The sequence below is a fragment of the Vicugna pacos genome, chromosome 5 (genome assembly GCF_048564905.1).
Source record: "Vicugna pacos chromosome 5, VicPac4, whole genome shotgun sequence".
NCBI lineage: Eukaryota > Metazoa > Chordata > Mammalia > Artiodactyla > Camelidae > Vicugna > Vicugna pacos.
The window spans coordinates 16430969-16455634 of record NC_132991.1 but is presented as its reverse complement, the minus strand read 5'-3'; the positions used below and the strand labels follow the sequence as shown (position 1 = coordinate 16455634).

At 35.4% G+C, this 24666-nt stretch overlaps 1 protein-coding gene across 14 annotated transcripts in view; it reads right to left on the bottom strand.

The window, feature by feature from the left end:
- R3HDM1 (R3H domain containing 1) overlaps positions 1-24666 on the bottom strand; it is an 82538-nt gene that overhangs the window by 14573 nt on the left and 43299 nt on the right. For 11 of the 14 annotated variants that reach the window (XM_031678610.2, XM_072960878.1, XM_031678617.2 and 8 more), the window contains 4 exons: positions 20224-20502; positions 19249-19372; positions 8031-8185; positions 4590-4741 (listed from right to left, as the gene is read on the bottom strand). In XM_031678610.2, the coding sequence (XP_031534470.2) occupies positions 4590-4741; positions 8031-8185; positions 19249-19372; positions 20224-20502 (710 nt within the window). Of the gene's footprint in view, positions 1-4589; positions 4742-8030; positions 8186-19248; positions 19373-20223; positions 20503-22776; positions 22879-24666 lie in introns of all 14 variants that reach the window. The other 3 variants (XM_015243366.3, XM_072960879.1, XM_031678606.2) reach the window with 2 other exon arrangements.

The window sequence follows — 24666 nt, the reverse complement described above, 5'->3', positions numbered from 1 at the left end:
TCCACACTGTCTCACACCGCGTACCTCTAACTCCTGTATAGCAGTGCTCCATGTGGTAGGTTTACCTTTTTAAACAAATTGCTTCTGAAGAGGGTTGTGTTAGTTTTTTATTACTGAGGTTTGAGAATTCTTAATATACTCTACACAAGTCCTTTTTCAGATACTTGATTTCATAGTCAGTATATTGTTTGACTTTTCATTTTTATTCTTTTTATTATTCTTTCATTTTATTCTTTTCTGTAGCCAGTTTCCATCCCGTATAGTTTTTTTACCGCCTGAAAGACCTTCTTTAACATTTCTTGGAGTGTAGGTAAGCTGGCAATTAATTCTTTCAGTTTTTGAATGTTTGAAATAGTCTTTTAATTTCATCTTTGCTTCTGAGAAATACTTCTACTGGTATAGAATTCTACGTTTTTTTCTTTCATTACTTCAAATAAAGATGTTGTGCCACTGTCTCTGGCTTGTATTGTTTCTAACAAGAGGTCTCCTGCATTCTTATCTTTGTTCACCTATATGTAATGTGTCTTTTTAACTCTGGCTACTTTTATAACTTTCCCTTTATAACTTTGTAAGAAGTTTCCTTCCTTTTTTCACTTGAAGTCTGTTGAACTTTTTGGATCTGCAGGTTTATAATTTTCATCAAATTCTGAAAAATTTCAGCTATTATTCAAGTATTTTTTGTTCCTCTCTTTGCTCTCTTTTGAGGATGCCTATTGCACATGCATTAGGCTCCTTGAAAACCACTGATGCTCTATTCATTTTTTTCTAGTCTTTTTTCCCTCTGTCTGAATTTAAGGTTGGCACTGTTTCACAGTCAGGTTTATTTAACTGACTGGTTTTTCTCCTCATTATTGGCATTACTTTCTTACTTCTCTGTGTATTTGGTGATTTTTGATTAGATGCCAGGCTTACGTGTTTAGTGTTAGATATCCTTGTATTTTTTAACAATATTTTTGAGCTTTGTTCTGGGCCACAGTTATCTGGACACACTTTAATCCTTTTGGGTCTTACTTTTTTAAGGCACAACCCAATCTTTAATCTAGGGTTAACTGTCCTCCACTGCTGAGACAGTATTCTTTTAAGTCCTAGACTCACTGCCTCATGTATTATGAGGTTCTGACATGCTGGCTGGTAGGAATACAAATAAACTAACTATTCCTGTCCTTGTGTGAGATACAGGGATTGCCCTGCCTGTTCCTTCTAAGTGGTTCTTTTCCTGGCCTTGTGTAGTTTTTGCACATAATGCAACAGTCAGCAATCACCTAAGACTCAGAACGGTCCCTCTTAGGTCTCCAGAGCAATCTCTTTGTTAACTCTCCTCTCTTTAGTACTCTGCCCTGTAAACGCTAAGGCACCCTGGCTTCCTTAACTCCTAACTCCATCTCCTTAACTAAGAGGCTATGCTTGGGTTTCCTCTCCCTGAGCTATGGCTGGGAAACTCTTTGCAGGAGGCAAGCTGGGGCAGTAAGACTCAGTTTCTTTGTTCTCCCTCTCTTGGGGTGTACTGTCCCTCACTGTCTAAAAAAATAGTTGTTTCACGTATTTTTCTAAATGGAAGCCAGGAGTACAGTAGGTTTTTAAGATCCTTTCATCAGTATGCCTGATACTGTCTCCAACACCAATAAGTAAAATATAGAAGTCAGCACACTCTCAAGCCACAAAAATTATTCACAAAATAATATAGAATATGCCAGAGGGGCATTTCTAACACAAGCCTTTCCTGCTTCCTAAACTTGGCCTACCTCAGGGGATTGCTTGCTATCTAGGTTACCTATGGCCTGGAGAAATATCCAATAAAATGGCAAACCATTCAAAATCGTGGGGTGTGAAGAAAGTCAGGATGGATTTTGAGAAACAGTTTGGAAAAGCTTAAAATTTACTTGAAGAAAGTAATAATTCAGAAGTAGGTGGGAAGATGAAGAGATTTACTCCTTTTTCTTACATTTAAAAAAAATTATCTGCATTTCTCCTTACACAAGTTCTTTCCCCTCTGTCTTTAAAAAAATTCCTATTTTTGAATAAACACTCTTGACATTTTATCTCAAAGAATTCATGAACAGTGTAAACTTAACCTGTTTCTTATAATTGTTTGATCTACCACACACTCTCTATGGCTACAAATGACCTTTTCATGTTACTTCTAATGTTTTTTTCCCCAGTAAATGGTCTCATCCTCCACAGTAACATCTGACTGTTAATCTTTGAAATCTCCTAGTATGTTGGCTTCCATATTCCTTTTTCCTTATGCTGTCAGCCTTCATTTCAGACCATTTCCTGCTGGCTTTTTGTTTTTGTTTTTGTTTTTTGCTATTAATCATCTGGCATATGAGTTGGCAAACTCTGGCCACTGGGCTTTTGAATGGCCTGCAAGGTAAGAATGGTCCTCCACCTGAAGTAATTCCATTCTTCTCATTAGTAGACCCGTATTTTTTTAAAAAGTGGTCAATTATTTTATTTTGAATTCTGTCAATAAAATTTTCTTTTGGAAATTTATTTTATCTGTTGTTATGTAACATATAAATACCAAAAATAGTATCTATAATTTGATATCTTGGCCTAAAAAGCGTACGGTATTTCCTGTCTGGCCTGTTACAGAAAAATGTGCTGACCCTAGATCTAGTAGGTATTTTGAAGTAAACAATATATAAATTACACTCATCTCCAACTCTAACACCCTATTGTTGCTAGTAGGACATTTTCCATCAAGGTATCAGATTTTCCCCCAACCGTAATTTACAGTATCACCAAGTGTTCCTTTCTTCTTTCAAAGTGCCTCCCAGATGTACCTGCTTCCTGCTGCCACCATCACACACAGTGGAGCACCTGCTGCTTGATGCTTGTATGCACCACTCTCCTCCTTGAGTTCTCTGCCCAATTCAAATCCACCTCAACTACTGCGACTGAACTAATTTATTTAAAGAGACAAACCTTATTACATCAATTTCACGCTTCAAAAACCACAATTACTTGCTATTAAGAGTCTAAAATATAAATTCCTTGGCCTGACCTCTTACTCTCATGCTGATTTCTCTCTAGTCCAACCTAAGAGGAAAAATTCAGATACTCTGTGGAAAGATGCTCAAGGCTAACATTCAACGAAAAAGCTGAAGAATAAAACATTCATAAAAATAATTCTGCACATGCAGAAAAATTCAGTGACACAACACAAACCAAAACATCCCTAATCTATCTCAAAAACACCAAACATCCCTTCTCAAACCATAAATTTTTTACATATCTATTTAGAAGAAGAAAAAGTGTTAGAGGGAAAAAAAAGTTTTAGAAAGATATATAGCAAACTCTAATTGATTATTTTGGTCGATGAATAGCAATTGCTTTGCACAAAGGGTAATGGGTAAGGGAGATTTTTTTAAACCACAGCTTATGAAAAATGCAATTAAAAATATAGAAAATGAAATGTTGAGAACAAATGATTCCTAACAAAGTTCACATATTATATGTACACTGGAAAATAACTTGAGTCAAGACACCAAAATTTAACAGTGATTATCTCTGGTGGTGAGGCATACTTCATCTGCTCTTTCACATGTCACATTTTGAAATATTTTATATTTTCAAGTTTTCTACAATAACTATGTATCATATGTATAATCAGAAGGACCCAAATAAGTTAAATAGAGAAAATACTCTTTTATGCAGGTGTAGGAGAAATATTTTTCTCAATAGAAACTCACTGAGGCTGAAAAATAAAGCTTTTTGCATGAAATGTCATCTCTTCCCTCCCTATTCTTTAAAGGTATCCACTTAAAAATTATTTCTTTAATCTTACTATTATCATTCCTTTTTGTTGGGGGTCACAAGCAGTGAAATATCTATAAGCATCCTCTTCCTTTCTTTAACATTTTTGTCAATAAAACTTAACTTACTAATTAATTCTGCCAATAAATACATGCTTACAAAAATAGTAAAAAGCTGTTACATCTGACAAAGAGAAAATAAGTATTCTAAAAAGGTAATGTTTTAGCATCAAAAGTAACTTTCTTATTACATTTTATTTCTCTAGGCTAAGTGTTAACAACTTCCCTTTTAATAACAACAGAAGTAAAATTTCATGAAAAGATGTGGTTCAGACTGAGACTTTGTTATAGACAATTACTGCAAAAGATGGCTGAGGCCAACAAAAAGCCGAAAACACAAAATTAGAAGTTTAGGAGAAATAAAAATACTGAAATACTCTAGCAAGATATTTTGCTGCAGAGGTTATACATAGAAAATATATTCTCCCCAAACTCTTACAAAAACCTTAAATATTAACACACAAACGCTCTGAACTCCAAGGCCCATGGCCAGCTATGATTCCCTTTGGGTCAGTAAAAGGAGACTGGCCTACTGCTTTTAAGCACATGAGAGAAACTTTGACTCCCCTTTAATTTACACATGGAATGCTTTGCTTACACTGACTGTGTTAAAAGAAATATTTGAAAAACAGATTGCATTATAGTTTTTCTATTCTATATTAGAAAAAGATCTCATGTATTGCTCCTTAGGCAACTTTAAAATTAGCAACAGACCACAATTCTGGTAAACCATGGGGAGCTATAGGATTAGGTTCTTCTAGTCACACTCACCTTAAGTTATTTTGTTGGCCAGGTGGAATGATACTATAGTAAACTGGCATTCCTGTTGTGGGCATAGATCCTTGATTAGACTGATTAGAGAACACAACAGGCTGTTGGTAAGTCTGATGGGCAATTCCTTGAGAACCTTGAGGCAGTGAAACCTAAAATTTGAAAGACAATTTAAAGGGAAAGAGGTTCTTCAAAACCCTGCAAATGTCAATGTCTCCAGCCACCATACACTTTTCAAGAATAAGCAGTCAGGAATAAGTTAAAACTGCCAATAGGCTGTCCCGGTAAGTTAGCTACAGCATTACCATTTGATTTCTATATTCTTTTTGGCTACCGTTTTTGGTTAACATTTATCAATAGTAGAGTAGGCTATGCATCAGATTATTTTTAAAAAGTTATGACATGTCTCAAAGTTATTAAAAAAAAACTTTCCAAATAAGCATGATCATTTGACATGAAGAGTAACATGGTTCACCTCAGGTAGAGCTAAGTAAAACTTAGGTGGGGCACCAGGGAGATACACTGGATCAGAAAGAGTGTGAGCTCTGGGGCCTGAGGTACCTAGCTGTCATGTCGCCTCAATCACTTTACTACCTATGTGACCCTGGGCAAAGGACTTCACTATTCTGAGGCCTCACAGGTCATCATCTAAACAAATGGGATGACACCTCCACCGGGCGGGCTGGGTATTATCTCTGTTATAATCTTCATCTATAGGGTCTAGCACAGTAGAAATATGATAAATGGTGGATCTTTCTCTGTTTTCTATATTATCTACATAGAAACCACATGAACATAATGATTCTTCAATTCTCTAGTTTCCATAGTCTTTTTTTTTACCATAACCTCTAACACTTTTTATTTTTTATTGGGGGGGAGTAATTAGGTTTATTTATTTATTTGTCTTAATGGACTTACTGGGGATTGAACCCAGAACCTTCTGCATAATTGCTACCGGTGAGTTATACTCTCCCCACCATAGTTTTTAAAATAGAAAACACATAGGCACAATGGTTCCTTAATTTACGAATGTGCCATGTTACAGTTGCATTCAGTGATTTTGGTAAATACAAAATGTAATGTAAATGTAAAAGCTTCTAATGATTCTCATGATGATGACGTCAGCAACGGCAACGGCGCTGACAGCAGTTAACAGTGATGACGATGAAAGTTAACATTACTGAGTACTTACTGTCATGTTCAGATTCTGTCCTAAAAACCTCTGTATATTATTACATCAAGCCTTCCTAACAACCCTAAGAAGGCATCTTTATTATCCCTGTTTTACAGATGGGAAAACTGAGGTTAAGCAGCTTGCCTGAGGTTGTATAGCAGAGAGGTCGGAATGTGAACCCATGCCCACTGCCCCCAGAGCCTTAGTTCTTTAACCACACCATGATTCTCTATACCTGAGCAACATGATTTATAAGTTAATGATGAGCTTCTAAGTCTTGCCTACTAACATCTTTTTGAAATGCACCTGCGCTTTTCAAATTACATGGTCATCTTTTAATTACTTTCAATTTGGCTCAATTATTGCAAAGAGAAAGTTACTGGTTTGATTCCTCCAATTCTGTACGACACAGCATATTTCAGTCTTTTTGTCTACTGAGGCAGTGTGATATTCTGAAATTATTATTTCTGACTGTACCTAAGTTAGTATATAAGCAAGGCAGATCTAGGAAAATGATTTAAGCTATAGAGTAAATTTGTAACTAGTGGTAAAGGAAAAACTCAAGTACCAAAAGACAGGAAACAGTACTTGAAAATGCACAGCCACAGTATACACTCTACTGAGTACAGCTGACTTCTCTGGCTTAATTTTTAGATGGTTTATCACCATCCAGCTTATCTAACCAAACGTGGTAGGAAGTACAAAGCAGGCTGTTACTCATTGCTTGTCAGAGCAACATTTCTCATGATCATTCACCCAGTGGGAGGATTACATGAAATATCATGAGAAAGTAATTTATAACTTATAAAAAAAAGTATGCTACAGAAATTATAATAACTGTCTTAGCTATGAAACATTTAAAATATCTAGCTCCATTTTTAAAGACTACATTAATAAGGATGTAATATATTTCAAATTTATATTCAAGGCAGATCTTACTTATAAGGTGTACAGGCATCAAGCTGATGCCTGATGGATTGAATTAGGCAGCATGACCAGTGTCCTTGAGAAGGGAGGGCTCCTGGCTTGGTAGTGATTCTGTCTAACTCCAGACAAAGTAGGGGATGGGCAGTTTCATGAAACTTTATCCTGCTTAGGCAAGGAGGATAAAGAGTAAAAGGCTTGGAGGATATGAGAGAAGAGAAAGATGTAAAATCTACTTTCATGATACATCTTTTTTTGTTAGTTGCTTTCTATTATCAAGGGGCTTCAAAGTAAGGCATATTCCTTAGTGCTCAAAAGTCCTTGATAATTCCACATTTAAAATTTTAATTACAATTTTCATTTCCTGGAATTACACAAAACATGCTACCATCTTTCCTCATATCCTTTCCCATCCTCAGAACATCTTCTTAACCAATTTATGCCCATAATTTTCTTTCGAGAGCTAGTTAAAGGTCTGTATCTTTAAGAAGACTTCTGCATTAAGTCCTTAACCTGCTCATGGCTATATTTCATGACTCCTTCAGTTATCAGTCTGTATACTACCACCAATTCGTTTACACATGTTTAGATGAAATACGTGTACATTCTCTTTCCAACTAAATTGTTTTTACCTTGTTGACATGAAGGAAAATGGTCTTTGGATTTCTTAACAGCTATGGAAAACCACAAGGCTAACAAAACAAACCTACTTGCTAGTTACTCCAGAAAGCAGAGGAAGGTAAAACAAATCTCTGAAAATGTGCCATAGTTTACTAAAGAAAGCTGACTTATTTATGAAACAATAAGTGCTTCTACTTTACAATTATAAATGAAAATCCATGACATTTTCAATATATGACATACTATTCCTTTTTGGGACTGAGTGGGATAAAAAAATCAGTTCCAGCGTGGGAAACTGCACACTGTTCCCTATCCTGTAAACACTGATTTATAATCCGTACTCTACTTTGTATACCTATCTCCACCTTTACTTTTCTCTCTCATTCCACTGTCTCCTCAAGCAGACTTTCTAAGCAGTTGAAGAATAGAATAAGACACTTGCTCATATACTTATGCAGCTGGAAACAGACAATGCTGGACAAAATTTATTCCCCAATATGAATATGGTTTAGACATTTTCTCTAAAAATTAATAAAGTGAATGAATAATGCAATAAAATGAGGATAAAACAAAGCTGCACTAATAAAACTCTTCAGACTATAAAGTGATATATTACAGAAGCATTTCCCCAATATTAAAAGAAGACAGAAGATGTATTGTAGCCACATACGGTATTTATTCAAAATCATCTCTACCCGATGTAGGTAAGACTGACAATGTACCTGATAAGATGGCACTGAAGGATAGGGGATGACCACTCCTTGAATCTGATTTCCAATGCTGCTGGGCTGGCCACCAACTAGGCTCTGACTCTGGGGTTGCTGAACTCCAACAATCCCTTGGTAGTTTTGCTGCTGGTTGGGCATAACTTGATAACCTGTAATGGCACAAAGAGTTAAATCCTGCTTTGAATTTATTTCACTAGTAGGATTTCTTTTGTGTGTTTTAAGCAAGTAGTTTGTGTTCTAAAATGACAGCATTTTGTTTAAATAGCAAATCTCAAAAACCCTCTATTGTGAGAGCTAACATTTAAAAGGTTTACTATGTAGGTAAGCCAAGTCAGCTACCCACCCTCACCCCCAATAACATTCAAGTAAAATTTGTGTACAAAGATTTCCTTTGTAGTTGAGGAAACTTACAGGGCCATAGACTTGGTTTATACAGACTATTACCATTCAGTGTGTATCACAATCTGGTATGACAAATAGTTTCTGTGGACCAAGACTGGCTGCATAATTTGTGGGGTCCAGAATAAAAGCAAAATGCAGGGCCTCTTGTTAAAAAATTGAGAATTCTCAGTTGGTACTGGTAGAATTGGTCCTCTGGAGATGGAAATAATGGTCACTTTTATAGAATCGTTTTATGTTTAAAAAAGACCACAATAAGATATGACTCTTTACATTAGGAATGTGTCAAGGGGCACAAGGAAAATGGAGTTATTAAGCAATTTTTTAGATTATTTTCTTATTGTATTATTAAAGTCACTTGACAGAGAAACAGATCCTTGGAGATATTAAGCAATCTGCCCCAAGTTCACAAATCAAACACCTAAGGGACAGCTCTTCCTACACTGAAGGCACTGCTGGTAATTTAAGTGGTAAGTTAAAAATATAAATACACTTTTATCAGGTCACTTTATTAGTTTTTAAAAAGACTCCACAATGATAAGCTTTGAGTAGTCAGTATGAATTCTGTCTCCGGAGCCTTAAGAGGATTCCTTTAGATAAACCCATTAGCTCAAGACTTATGTAAATAACCAGAAACTACAACAAAGCCTTTTTTTTTATTAAAGAAACCAGATAAAAATAACTACCTTCCAGCTTCAGAGTATCTAAAAAAATTCTACAAAGATAAACCAAACTATAGCACTGCCTATACAAACTTCCACAACTAAGGATCAGTGAAATGATTTCTCTGATAATACCATTTATCTATTTTGCTGTCCTGTATATATCAGTTTTCATTTCCATCCTAATTAATCCCTAAAGCCACAGGAATGGCAAAGATCCCATCTCAAGCGTAAGTTGTAGACAAAGTCATCACTGTAGTTGCCTGGAAGCCTCTATGATTTTGCTCAATGACTAAACAGTTGAATAAATTCTAGCATCAACCTTCTCTAAAGACATGAATACAAAATATATCTGGTAACTAGGCAACATATTAACAACCAAGTAAAAATCCAGTTATAGTGAATCCTTTAATAGTGAAGGGTTTCATAAAATGATGCTATTTCTATGGCAACAGTGCTTTATTGCCATGTTTCAAATGATTTCTCATCAATCTAGCTTTTACCAAAAAAATGTGTATTATAGTCCTTATATCTAATAAAGTGATTTATAATATGCTATCTCCTAAACATTTCTCCCTGTGAAATTCCTGTAATACTCAGATTTGCCAGGTAAAGTAAGGAAACTTCTTTCTTGCTCTTTGGTATAATAATTAACACCCCACCCTATTTGCAGTTTATCAAATGTCAAGTATTTCAAATTCACAATCCAAACCCCATCAAAACATACACTAACACATTTCTATCACTAAGAAAATAAAGGCCAGGAATGGACACGGGATGTGAATATAAGACCCTTTCTTGTTTTGGAAACGCCATTTCCGAACACCCACACACCCACAAACACATCTAATGCAGCATCAGAATCTGGGCTCAGCTCTTTATACACTGGGAAAGCAAATTCTTACAATGGACTTGTCAGGATTATAGTCCACTAAAATTAAACTGAAAAATGTGGACACCCGACAAAATTCACTGTAACATACTGTGACTTACATATTTTGACTTAAACAGTCACATCCCCCTAAAAAACCTGAAGTGTTTTTTTCATATTATTTTTCTATTTTATTCAAAATATATTCAAAGTTATAGGTTGCCTCAAAAGAAAACTTTGGGGAAAAAAGCCAATTTATGTTCAAATGTGGCTCTGATTTGCTTTATTTATCTAAATTTGCCAGTATCTAGAGATTCATCTTGCATGCCTTCTGCCTGCAATTCTCTTTCATGAAAAAAAAATGACCTGACACAGAAAGCTTTCAATAAATAGCTGTAGATTCCATGTCATAGTGGTCTAATGTAGGGTCACTTGGACACCGCATCCTGGAATTGCACCAAAAAGTTTCCAATGGTATTTTAGATTCCTTAACATAGCCCAATCCCTACTAACATCAATGCCTACTTATACACACACACACACACACACACCCCTTTATTTGTCTCTATCTATGTATCTCCACACAAACATCACATTTTGGAAATGTGACAATATAACAAAATCTAGAACATTTGACTCCAGCACCTCATTTGTTAGAGAGGGTAGTATAAGGATGCTGTGAGCTCAAGATGTGCCTGGTGGATGATAAAAGCTGAGAAAAACATGGTCCTTATCTTTGAAATTAGGCATTCTTACCCACGACACCCTACCAGAGTAGCACAGTAAGTAGGGTCTTGTGAAATTAAAGAGGAAAAAATTAATCCTGGCTGATATTCACAAAGGCAGTAACATTTGAGCCTGGACTTAAAGTCTAGAAAAAGTAAAAACTGAGTAACATGTTTGAGGAACAGGGAATAATAGTCAAGAGTGTGGTTGGATGTGGTACGTGCAGTGAAAAGTAGAAGATGAAGGTAGAATTTTGCTGTAGAACCAAAGATTTTACCAGTATAAGAGCAGTGAGAACTACCAATTAAGTTTCAGATTTTAAAGACTGTGAAAGTATGAAAACGACAAGTATTAGTACTTCATTCAGAAGTAGAATAAATAAACTGGGAATATGTTTTTAAGTAACAGTGGAGCTATTAAAAATAAGGATGCCAAATACTTTAAAAGAAAATATTTTCCCTAAGAAGTTTTCTTATTAATCTTCTCACAATTTTGTTCATTGCCTTATTCCCTTATCTCTTAAAACTCTACAGGTAATAGAAAACTGTTCTTGTTAATTGTTCTCCTGTGGCTTGTGTACACCGTAAAAAAAAAAAAAAAAAAAAAAAAAAAACCCAAAACCCTAAACTGAAATGGTATGCTTTTTAAGGGTAGGGTCAGAAACTTGTAACACCCCAACCACCCCATTAAAGAAAAAGAATAAAACCCAAAATCCACATCAGCTATCACAAAATGAGCCAAAAAAGTGGGTACTTAGTATTTATACTTACTAAATAAACAATGCGGAAAAACATACTCTTAACAGAATAGAATCAAAATAATGTATGCTTCTACACAAAACCAGGAGCTTACTTCATGCTGACAGGTTGACTGAGAACGAATGGCCAGTTTCTCACTGTCCACGTTTAGTGAATGGCTTTTCACAGCAAAAGTCAATACTTGAGTTTTAAAGTAACATATTTAAAATAAGGTTAAACATATTTGTCTTTTCATTAAAATGAAACTTAATCCCAAGAATACAAATCACCTCAGTCTAGAATTCATGAATTGCTCACTAAGCCTCTCAAAAAATGCACAGCAGCTGAATCACAGATTTCACGTAATTAACCTCAAAGTGTTTATTTGAAAAGAAAGAACAAAATTGTGTTAGTTTATATCTAATATGTAAAGCTTGAAGTGAAGGTTTTATTTGAACATTACTGGGAAAAAAAAAAGGACATTGAAAACATCTTTAAAAAAGTTTTATTTGATTATAAAGTATGTTTTCATGGAAGAAAATTTGGAAAATACAAAAGGGAAAAAGCCACTACGCAAAAAAAAATTTTTTGTAAAACAATCATGTATAGATGATCACTATTTACACATTATATATATGGCTAGCCTTATTTTCTCTGCATAGATAGCAATATATATATACCACTCACATTATTTATAGAAATAAGACCCTATGACATATACTGTTTCATAAACTTTTTCCATGAAATGTTTCCATAGCTAATCAATAGGGATTTTACAAAGCTATGGGAAGGAAGTAGTTAAGTTTTCTTAGAACATATTTAGACCTCAAGTGAACAATCAAAGGACGAGAAAAAAGCCAACTGATCTGAAGTCTCTACTGACTTTAAGGAAGAAGGCATGTGTCAAGATGCTAACAAGACAAAATGACTAAATATTTTGGAACAAACTATGTCAGCTTCCAGTGTCCACTTTGGAATTCAACCCAAACACAAATTTATCCCAAATTTGTATGCATTTTCATTTAGAATACTACATAATTATTTCTTTGATGACAAAACAAGATAATATTAGTAGCTAACATTTACATGACATTTATTAGGTTTAGGCACTGCTTTAATAAGCACTTTCAAATGCTAACTCCAAACAAACAATAGCCCAGTAACTGGTTAAAAAGTATATAATTTTGGAGTATATGCTAAAGAACATGATATTAAATGTTACAAAAAGATTGTTGGACATTTTGTGAATGATATAAGACCATGGGATCTATGTTGATTAAAGTTACTATAATCACAAGCAAAATTAGAAATATTCAATTGAGAAAGAGCACTTTAAAAAAAAGAAAAAAACAATAAAATTCTAATTCAGTGAAAGATAAGAAACTTATTGTTTACGTAAGACAAAATCATTAATAAAATAATTCATTAGCAACATAAAATAAAGGACCATCTAATTACAGACACGCCTCACTTTATGCACACTTGCTTAATAAAATTTACAACTTAAAAACTGTTCATGGTGCTTTAAACCTGTGTTTAAATATTCAGGCTGTAGTGCATCAATTGTTAATAGCACTTATTAGAGAAGTGGCACTGTGGTTCATTATCTAACTACTCAGACCCAAGGCATGGGAGAAAAATAGTTCTGCTAGTTTTAAAAGAATAGTTTGAAGACTGCTAAGTATGAGGGGAAAAAAAAATCCAATGATCTGGAAAAAAGGGAGAAGGCTGAAGATTAGGAAGTGTAAAGGAGATTCCTAGAGAATGAAAAGTACCACTATGTTTAAAAAATGCTACAAGAAGAGCATTTAGAGTAGTCTGACACTCAGTACACATCCCCAATTTGGCTACTACCTAAATTATCCTTTTTTCAATAAGATGTGTTTCAGTACATCAGAATTAAAAAAAAAATGCTTCCTGTGATGTATCTAGATTTAACCTGGGTGTAAGAGGAAAACAGGGTATCTTTCATAGAAATCTGTGAATTCGTGTGGGAAAGCGTCTATTTCGTAAAGCAGGCAATGCCTGTATAAGTGATACCAAACAAGAGAGTACACATCCAAATCTCAGCACAGGTGCTATTTAGCACTAACATTCTCTTTTGTTAAAGGATTGCACTGTTGCAATATTATCCCATTTCTTCTAGCACTTTCAGAGGAAACTACAATCAGTTCTGCAAGCTGAGAGAACTGGGACAATATAAATTGATGGCTCAGGCACTTCCCTGGAGGGCTCCAAAGAATATTCTATTTTAAACTCTCTTTCACTTCAACAGATAAGAGAGCAAGAAGGAAATACAGTGCTCAGCAGAAAAGTACTGCACAGGCTTTAATAGGCTACTTTTTTTTTCACACAGGTGGCCTGAACTAGCATTTGTGTTAAAGGAAAACATTCTTAATAATATGGATTAGACATAATCAGAGAGATAATAAAAGGAACTGAAGAAATGCTTTTCAGATAGCCGTAAATCTAAGGTTATTTCATTTAACAGCATTATTAAATTTTTTCAAGATTGAATTTGTTTTTGTTTTTTTTGGATGAGCCGTTTTGCCAACTCTAAATTTAATTTTAACTAGGTATCTACAAGACAGTTTATAACAACTGCTTCCAAATCATCAAAATCTGAAGTTTGTAATCTGGCTTGTCTTATGTTTGTGGCACTATTGTAGTGAGCAGGCAAGTTCAGCTAAGGATAGCCTGTTGGTGAGTATGGAAGAAGAGCACACAGTTGCCAGCACGCCTTCACTACTCTTTCTCCTCTATCACCCTCTGCTCTCCTACTTCTGCACCTGAAATAAACAGAAATACAAACACAAGAAACAAATCTAATAAACACAGCCACACAGAGGTTATAGCTCACAGCTATTTAAATGACAGTCCTATGGAAGAGTGTACACAACTCAAGGAAAGCTATGGGTACTTACCAGATACATTTGGCTCCAGATTTCACTGGCGGCAGGTTAATGGAGAAGGGAAAAGGGAAATAGGTAGGTTTGTAGGTAATACACAAATGTTTGAGTCTGTGCTGGTCACACAATACTAAGAAATGCTAACAAATCAATGGAAAAAACAAGGATAGTCAGGGCCACCACCTAGTAATTTAAATACAAAATTCCTATTACTCGAGCCAGAAGTTGTCAGTAAAGAAGCTGACTTTGCACCTAGAGTCCCTATTTAACGTAAGGAAATTCTTTATCAGTATGTTCCCCTCCTCTGCTCCTCCAACATGGCCCTTTCTTCCTTGCCTGCCTTATACACCTTTGTTACTTTTAGATTTGTGCCCCGCAATGCTGCCAGTACTCTGCACATCTTACAGCCCGTTGAACATACAATGTACCTCCTAAGGCTGTGGTTCATCAGGACCCTATCTTAGTCTACTGGTAATAAAGCTTAGTCAGTTTGGAACCTCATGGTTCCAAGTTATTTGGAAAGCTAAGACTGAAGGTATCATGCATTGACAATCTTTCAATTTATCAGCTTGTTGCAAAACTAAAATGATAACTTAGTTTTACAGAGTCATTTTGCTTCCCACATGCATACGATATCACAGTTTGGAATAAAAATTAAACTACATCCCTAGTCGGAGCTCAGAGAGCTTCAAATGCTTTTAGGTGTCCTTAGGTCCATTTAACGGCATGACTAATAATATTCTTAAGAAGTTACTTAGCAGTAGGGAAAGAGACGTACTTGACTTTTGCTAATAAGTTTAGCATGCTTAAGACATTAAAACTTTTAAGAAAAGCTCCAAACCAAACTGAATCTGCGATTTAGATCTGCTTTGGAAAAGAAATTAAAGCAATAGCTTTCACAAATTTTTAAAAGGTAAATTATACTAAGTCAAGATTGTTATTTAAATTCAAATCCCTATTTGAGTATGATGCATGATTAAAAGGCATTACAATTAATGGAAAATATAAGCAAATGTTAGTACTTTAATACAGCATTAAAAAAAGAAAGAAAGAAAGAAAGAAGAAAGCAGTGGAAATCTGAGTAAAAAGAAGCCAGGAAGCAGCTGAAAAAGAGACCGGTTCACTGTGAGAAATGTAAACCTCTCAGACAGTGCTACGGCCCCGAATCCAACAGCTCAGGAACAAGGCCAATTATTGCAAAATATTAAACATATATGGTGAAGCCGCAAACTTTTCAAAAGAGTCATAAGAATGAAAGCAGCTACATAGAAAACAGCCAGGCCTCATAAACCTAAAATCTTTGCTGTAATTACTACCTGCAGGAAAGGTTTCTTTATAGTATACCAAGCTCCTTATATGAGGTATGTTTTATAGTATTCAAGCTGTAACTTCTATGATAAAGGGTTAAGATAATAAAGCCTTATCTTATTACTGCAGCTGGCAAGTAACCAGATCTTTTGAAATCATTGCTTGGATGGCTCCAGTTCTTGACAGTAAGTCACTAAGCTACTGCAAATCAATCAATATCCCACCTTTCTGAACAAGAAAGGACTCACATAAGATAGACACACAGAATCATGGAATTTTACAGTACACAGAGAGGCTTCAACAGACAGTACAGGAAAATGTCCTTACTTTTTTTCTTGCAATTGAGTAAACTGAGGCTTTAAGTTATACACCTAATATTAGTTAAATACAAATAAAGGCTGCCAGGATTTGTTGTGTTTTTTTGTTTGTTTGTTTGTTTTTGGGTTTTTTTGACATTATACCATAGAAATGCCTTGTGTTGTCAGAATTTCTTGTTTCTGTTGACAGGGGCTGACTCAACCTTGTTTTAATAACCTTGGTAATTTCACATTCATAACAAAAGATTGGTATATTCATTCCCCAGTAAGAATGTTAGTACTGATTTCAATTCAGTTCCCACAATAGATAGGTTTATTGTCAAGGAGATCAATAGCTACTGCAGTCCTCTGGTGCACCCACAGATAGAAGACCAAAGGCATCTTATCCTTCAGATATTACCCGAAGCTCCTTCTTGCCCCTAAAAAGGAAAATAACAGAAAATCCTATCTTTCTACTGCCTATATCCTATCTGGTCTAAGAATATTATTCAATTGGGTTTGTTAATTTAGGGCAAAATTTCTTTAAATTCATATATAAACATTTAAAAATTATTTGTGCCTCCATGAAAAAAAACTGCTCTGAATCTATCAATGCTTTCATTATTTGGCTGAATAACCAATTTCATCTTTTATGTAATAAGAGATAACAGTATGCTTTTTGACTGGATGTTATTTGACAAGAAAACAATGTAAGGGACATAATAAATTATTTCTAAATTTAATCAGGTAAGGATGGTGGTATGTAGGAAAATATAAGGAAAAAAAATTTTAATGAAATTCAGAAAGTATGATGTTTACACACAAAAATGTAAATTACTGAGAAAGAAACTGCTATAAATCTGTAAAGAAAATGAGAAACAAAAAGCTGCCTTTTCCATTTTCCAGTGCACTTTTACTTTTCTATTAGGAGACACACAAACATAAATTCACATTTCTTCTGTAAGCTTTGACATAAAAAAATAATGATTAGCTAACAACAAAAAAAGTCCTTAGATTATATAATCCTCCATCTCCAACTAATTCTATATAATTACAAACACAATACGTGGCACACGCACTACCAAACTTTTCTTTAAAGAAAAATTTTCTCTCATCAGCATAACAACATTTCTTTCTCTTTCAGATAAGGGTGCTTTGAGGATTTACCTCCCTTTTATTCTTCAACTGAATATCATGAAACTTAAGTTTGGGTTGACAGGATACTACATGAAATAATCGGAGGCACCAATTCTAGATATAAAGTGCTACATTATAGCAGACTCTTAAGAGTCAAACGCAGTGTCAAAAGCCATTCAGACACATGCACTTTTTGGTGCCTGTATTGTCTAGATACAGTCTGACTTATTGTGTCTTTCCTTCTCACCATAACCAGCACTAGGAAAAACCCCACAATTAAAACATCACTGATGATAAACATGCCATCTGTCACACAGATTTTTGGCCCTCAATTAAGGAGTGGCATTTTCAGTTGTTTTCCATTAAATGGGAAGATTTTTTGCAGAGAGGCAGCTGTACAAGCACACTGGTCCAACCTTTGATTAAAAGTTTTAATTTTGTAGACAGTTTGACAATGGAGAGGAGTAAAAATTTAGCCATTAAAAAGAACAAAATTAAGAAGCTCACACAAATACAGAACACAGGTTTCCTGCTTGCCTCATTAATAGGGTGTACTATTGAACTAATAATTAGTCATGTGCAAGGTATATGAATGGGGAGAGTTAATGTATATTTCTTTTTATCATCATAACATTAGCTGTAATCTGTATTGTAATTTTGGAAGAAAAAAATCATGACAATTGTGACATGAAGTCAGTCACTGAGGCACAGAAAACTTAGGAAATAATTTCTATTGAAATAAAACAACAATCTATTTAAATTAGTAAGCACTGTCATGTCCAATGTTCCCAGGTATAAAAGACAGCTTTTGATGCCATTCAAAATTACAGCATATACTAGTTAACATTATTTGAAGTGGACTGTATTACTAAACTTCAGGAAAACCTGAAACTGAAGGGAGTCACATTTGAGACAGAGAACAAATTCTAAGTTGGCCAAAATGACCAATGTATGTACTCAACATCCTTTGGAAGAACACTTGTCACATACAACACAGGGCTAGTAACATGACACAGGGAAAAACCTATATATTAAGTACAAGACAACTCCTAAGAGCAACAGACTTAGGACCTGGAAGTTCCCCTGCAGGGGTGTTAAGTAAGAGTCACATCCGGTAAAGGAAGCCGATGAGTCACAATGATCACTGAAGACTGCACGAGTGAGAAGCAAGAACACTTCTCATCAGACCGCCCAGTGTAGATGCCTTTCTCCTGAAATCGCAGCACGCCTTACAAGTCCCACACAGTAACAAGAGCAAGAAACTGCCTAAGTAGAGGTGGAGGGTGATGTGGCCTCAGCTTGTCATGGGGACATAACCTGAGCACCTTCAAATGGTGACAAGCAGCTAAAAAGGCTGCAAAGAAATCAGTAAAAATTCTACTTCAACATCTAGAGTTATATAAAGGCTGAAGAGAATACCTTATTAAACATCTGGGGCAGAAGTACACATCTAGGTAGGAAGCATAGAGAGAAATTAGTTCAGTAAAATTAGTGAGTTTTTTTAATACTGAGGTCACAGTTGTTTTCATTGAATGCTTAAAGACAATTTGAAAGGGGCAAAAGAAAAATAATCTTTTCAGTTTTAATATATTTGACATGACTAGGATTAGATTGACTGCATTTGGTTTAAAAATACCTTTCGCTATACAACCAGCAAATTGAAAAATAGAACACAAAAAAGATGTGTGAGAACATTATTCCTTTTAAGAAAGTCTCTGCGGAGACTAAGACATCAAAATATCTTTACTAGACTAGAGTTCTCAACCAAAGTTCGGCCATCCTGGTCCTTGCTTTCAGTTAGCTGTTCAGCAGGCATCTTAACTGGCCCTGCCTCTCTTTTTCGCTGTTTACCTTGGGTGGACTACCAAGCTGCAGAGAAGGCTTCAACTACAAAGGCAGTGAGTACCAGGAAGTCGCTCACCTGGTACAATCTTCTCATTATGACTCCCAACCTGTAGCATATAAACCTGACAGTGCGGTATTTTCTGGCGGGTGCTAAGATCTGCCCACTCTTTTAATCTCACTGGTTTACACATTCATGTACGTGCACATATTTGAGATCCTTGACAGAGTGTGGCAGTATCTTAACAGCAAGACTGAAATGAAGCAGGATGAAAACCAGCAATACTCAAAGCTAAGAAGTGCTACTCTCGCGACTTCTACTCACCTGTCTGCTGTGCAGGCTGTGGCAGTGGTTGATTTAGATGTGAATTGTAATGGACAGAAGGGACTGGGCGATACTGAGGTTGGCTGGAATGGTAGTGGCCCGGAGCACAGTAACAGGCTGGCATCTAGGATAAGTATTGAGGGGGGGAAAAAATCAATTTTACTAGCAATAAAATTTTTTTTTTCTGCCAGGAACATCAGAGTATAATGAGTAGTAATTCCCTCCAATATCAATCATCCGAAAACTGATTTTCTTAGGTTTAAGTACACCTGAAAAAAACTTTAAAAATATCAAACATAGAGTATACATAACAAAAGACACCTACCAGTTTGCCTGCTGATCAGATTTAGTAGATTTTAATTTTCTTGCCCACTTTGAGGCTTTTCTCACTTTTACAAAACCAGATACTACTGAAATAGCCCCAGGCTCACTCCAACATTCTTTGTTCTATATTCCACAGAAAAACTATTATCCTGTAGTTTCCATAAATGTTTTTAAACTTCTAGTGTGTGTGTTATGCATTACTTGTTGAGAATTTAAAAAATTTACATTTATGGTACTCTATATAACCTCACGCAACTTATTCTGCAATTAACATTATTTTTAAGACTCATTTTGGTTGAAACTTGTACCACTAGAGCTCATTCAACTTAACTGCTGAATAGCAATCACCATATAAATAAGCCAGTTTATCCATTCCTACACTAATACACACTTATGCTGGTTCCATTCTTTAATTTTTGCTATATTTCTAATGCAAATTAAAATGCCAGTACAAATTTTACTTGTCAGTGTTACTTTAATAAAGCTGGAAAAAAATGCCAGTAAGACTAGCTTGGGTTTAGTTTATACAAGCTTTGTTCACACGTTCTCACAAATTTCATCCATGCAAAATTAAAAATAAGCTCTCTAAAGTTAAAACTGATCTTAAATGGGAGGCTGCTATGGGAGAGGAGAGAGGAAAAAGCAATGCACCTGTGCAGAGGGCTGCTGAATGTACCCCTGCTGCTGGAGCACAGGCTGGCTGACAGGATGACCAGAGGCAGAATAGCCAGCGGTAGGGACTGGCTGCCCAGGTGGCAGGGGAGGTGGGGGCGGCGGCGGTGGTAGAGGGGCGGCTGTCATGATATAACCAGACTGCGGGGTCTGAAGAACAACAGTGGACTGGAACATGGTGGCATGAGGGTCAGAACCATCTGCAGATGGCTGGCGGGCAAGACTCATGTGGCTAAACTGAGACCCAAGGTTGTCCTGCTAAAAAAGGGAGAAGTGAGAAATCAATAAGCCTTTCATACATAGACCAAACTTACCAAAGAAAAATACCTCATATTTTAAGAAGAGTTGAAGTAGTATATATAATGAAAATCATGTATCTACAACAGACATGATTTAATAAAAGAACAGGTTCAAGAAAATTAGAACTCTAAGGCAGGAAGGTAGGAATATTACAATGCTGTCATTACAAATTACTTATAAAATGTATCTAATGGAAGTGTACAGCATGCAGAAAAGAGAAGGGTATAACAACATTTCACAATAAAAAAAATGAAAAGACACTTATTTAAATGAAGATTAAAGGCACACTTTTATATTATACAATTAACATTTTCTGAAAGGACTTCAAAGACCAGGAGACTAGCAAGGCATGGTACTAATTATTCTTTACTTTTAATCACTGCCCTTCTTCCCAGAAGGCAAGATTCAGGTTCTAAGCATTTCTGTCTGTCTTTTTTACCATACCTAACAATCAAATATACTACTGGAAATGAAATAAAAAAATATAAAATCTACCCACCCTGATCTTCTTATTTCTCAAAAATAATTTGGCCATAAATTCTACTCTTCCCTAGTGTTTTTCCGTCTGTTCCTTAAGTCAGATGTTAGACAAATGTAATCCAAACGACTGTTTCCTATCACTTTTGCTACTTAGAGAACAAGCAATGGCGCTCAGCCAACATAGGGTTAACGATTTATATGCCATTTGACAAATGTTTGTCTCACTCAACAGCATAAGGACCAGTTCTGACTAGACTGGATAATAGCACTGAAATGATAATAATGGGGTTAGAATGGGATTCTCTCGCTCCCAAGGAGCCACAGACTGGCAAAACATGTATCAAATTTTGTTAAGAGGAAAAATTTGAAAAAAAGTTACTTAAAAAATTGTGTTGGCAATTGATTTGTCAGAAGAAAGTTGACATGTCTGCATTTTCTACAGTCTGCTGGTTTTTGCAAAGTAAATTAAGGCTATGGAGAAGATAAGAGATTGAAAAAAGGAACCTGACTTTATGACTAAAAATACATGGCTTTATTCTTCCCAAATGATTGCTCTAACATAGTCAAACAGCCTATTCATGTTAATTCAATAAACAGTTTCAGAAGAGAAAACTATACCTAAATATACCTACTAGTTGTAATTATAAGGTAATATGGCCAAATACTTTAAAAAGCAATACCATAACTATATATTACCATCAGAGTCATCTTGGCAAAAATGTTATTTTCTTATTACAATAATCCGCCATTTTTCAAACCTTTTTTGAGGCTTTTATTTATTTATTTTTAAAAAAATGTTGCCAACCTTCTCAATGCTGGCAAAACTTCATTTTTTTCAGACTGGAAGTGCTTTTCAAAAATCACTTGGAGCTAAGGCTGGTAAACAAGGTTGTTGCCCCCAGCTCAAAATAAAACCACCCTTAACAAAACAAAACATAAGTGTTTACTGATTTTAAGATATAGCTTATAACTTAACTTAGAACGCAATTTCAAAACGTTACGGCCATATAGCCAGAAAAATAAGAGCATCCCTGGGAAAAACTATATAGGTTGTTAAGCAGATTCATTTTAAGGGAAGGAAACTAACGTTTATTGAATGCCTATTTCATGTTAGGCACTGTGCAGGACGTCTTTACACTGTGGTCTCATATGCTTAGTAACTACAGAAGGTCACATAGAGAACACAAGGCGGTGGTGTGTTGAGCTCTTACTGAAAGGTGTAACTTGGGACACACTATAGATTAAATGAGATACCATTACTTTGTAGTCACAGATTAAATAGCTAGAGATTTTCTTTGGAAATTTAATTAGGAGGATGTCTTATGTAACTGGAGCTTCCAGTTACTACTGGTACCAAGTTTACTAAGTCTACCCGGGGCATCAAGGAAAGAACAGAAAGCTGCCACCCAAGCCAGGACTGCACAGACCTGCACCAACCTCAATGCCTCAATGAGGAAAGCGGCTGTAACATTTTAGGACTACAATAGTCAACTTGAAAATTATTTCATTATGAAAAAGCAGGAAAAGATTAGGCTTTATATAATCACTATAATAAGCCAATATAACAAACACTTTATGGAAGAGAATAAATTTTAAATTATTTCTAATACAGGTTAGAAATACTTTTTCAGTATACACACATCCCTGACTTTAGAAAATCACCAAAGAACGTATCACATTAGTCACAGTCACGAGGATTCATCACACATCCAGCCACAGAAACAACGCAGGAGGCGAAGAGAGATATAGTACCACGGAGTATTGCTGGGTGGGTGAGACTGGCAGGAGCGGGGGTGGGTAAGGGGCTGTAGAGTACTGAACAGGCTGTGAAGAGGACTGCAGAGGACGAATAGGCTAAGGAATAACAGGTTGGCAAACAATGTTAATGTCAGAAGAACTGCATAAAACGGAAAGTCATACTTTTTTGGCAACAGCTTAAACTACATTAATAAAATCACCTTAAATACAACATTATAGGAAACAACAAAAACAATACTAAGCGAAGAAACTCTACATACAAAACTTGAGAACATACATTTAAATTTAAAACAGGGTTAGAAAGGTAATTTTTCTTTTTATAAAAATATTTAGTAGATTCACTGCAACAGTTAATTTGGATATTTCAAATCCTATTATCTAAGCAAGATAACTTAACTCTGGGTTAAGTTAGTAAAAGCAAAATCATTTAACCTTACTCCCTGGTGTGATGAAGGGGTTGCTTTGTTCAGCTATATAACACTAAGTAATAAAAGAAAAATTTCATTCATCCTTTTCAGACAGTGTAAGTTACACAGTATCTATGCCAAGTATCCTTTCTATTTGATAAGGCATGATTAGATAACCCTTTAGGGAGTAACATGACTAAATTTAGCAATTTTTAAAGAAAAATATACTGTGAGCACCATTAAGAATAATGGCCTTGAGGGGAGGGTATAGCTCAGTGGCAGAGCACATGCTTAGCATGCATGAGGTCCAGGGTTCAAGCGCCAGTACTGCCATCAAATAAATAAATAAACAGACCGAATTACCCCTCCCCCCAAAAGGCCTAAAGAAAACACACGCATACATATAAGCACATGCATATGTATACAAACAGATCTCTTCTGTATAAGGAAGATAAACACATTTTTCTTCTAACTAAAAATTTTATGGAGAGAAGATCAGTTGCTGAGGAACTACACTTGACCTTTGAGCAACTCAGCATCTGGGGTGCCGATCCTCTGCACAGTCAAAAATCTGTGTATAGCTTATGGTCAGCCCCGTATCTGTAGTCCCTCCATTCCTGTGATTCCATGCCAAAGTTTCAACCATCACAGATGTATTTAGTGAAAAAAATCTGTGTGTAAGTGGACCCCTACAGTCCAAACTTGTGTTGTTCAAGGGTCCACTACAGTTCCCTGAAAAAAAAAATTTTTTTTCACTAATGAAATACTCCTGCATTTCAGGGGGAAAAAAAAAATATATATATATATATGTATATATATATATGTTTCACTTTTGCCAAGGGCACTCAAAAAACAGGTGTTTAAAAAAAATGCAAAAAGTTTCAATCATTTCTAAATCTTAGGGAATACAGCTGGCCATCTACAGGTTAACACTGGCATTTAGTCTCACAACCTTACTTGACTACAGTTTATTACAAAGGGGTAATATACATATTGGTTTAATGACTATCATAATCCACTTTATAGGTGGCAACCAGGTTAAGGGAAATTAAGTACCCTGTATACAGAACCCAAGTAATTTAATGAAAACTCCCATTTTTGGTTAAAATGTATATACATGAGTCTCCTTCTGGACAATATTTCCAAAGAACATATTTTAAAAATGCAAAATTAAATAAAATTACTTGGGAAATAATCTAAATAAAGATAAATTCTTATGACTAAGATGTATAATGATGCGTTGCCTTTCTACCATAAAATCAATACAATAATTTCTAAAAAAACAGAGAAAGGCTTAGATTAGTTTAGAATTCCACACACACACAAAAAACCCTAGAGTTAAAGGACTAAAAAAAGTAAAAGCTGAAAGATCTACAGAGTAGCCATCGGTTCCTCACTAACCTGCTGACTAGAAATTAGCAGGCTTCCCAACGGAGGACAGCACACACCACACTGAAAGAGGTGCAGCAGCTTTAGA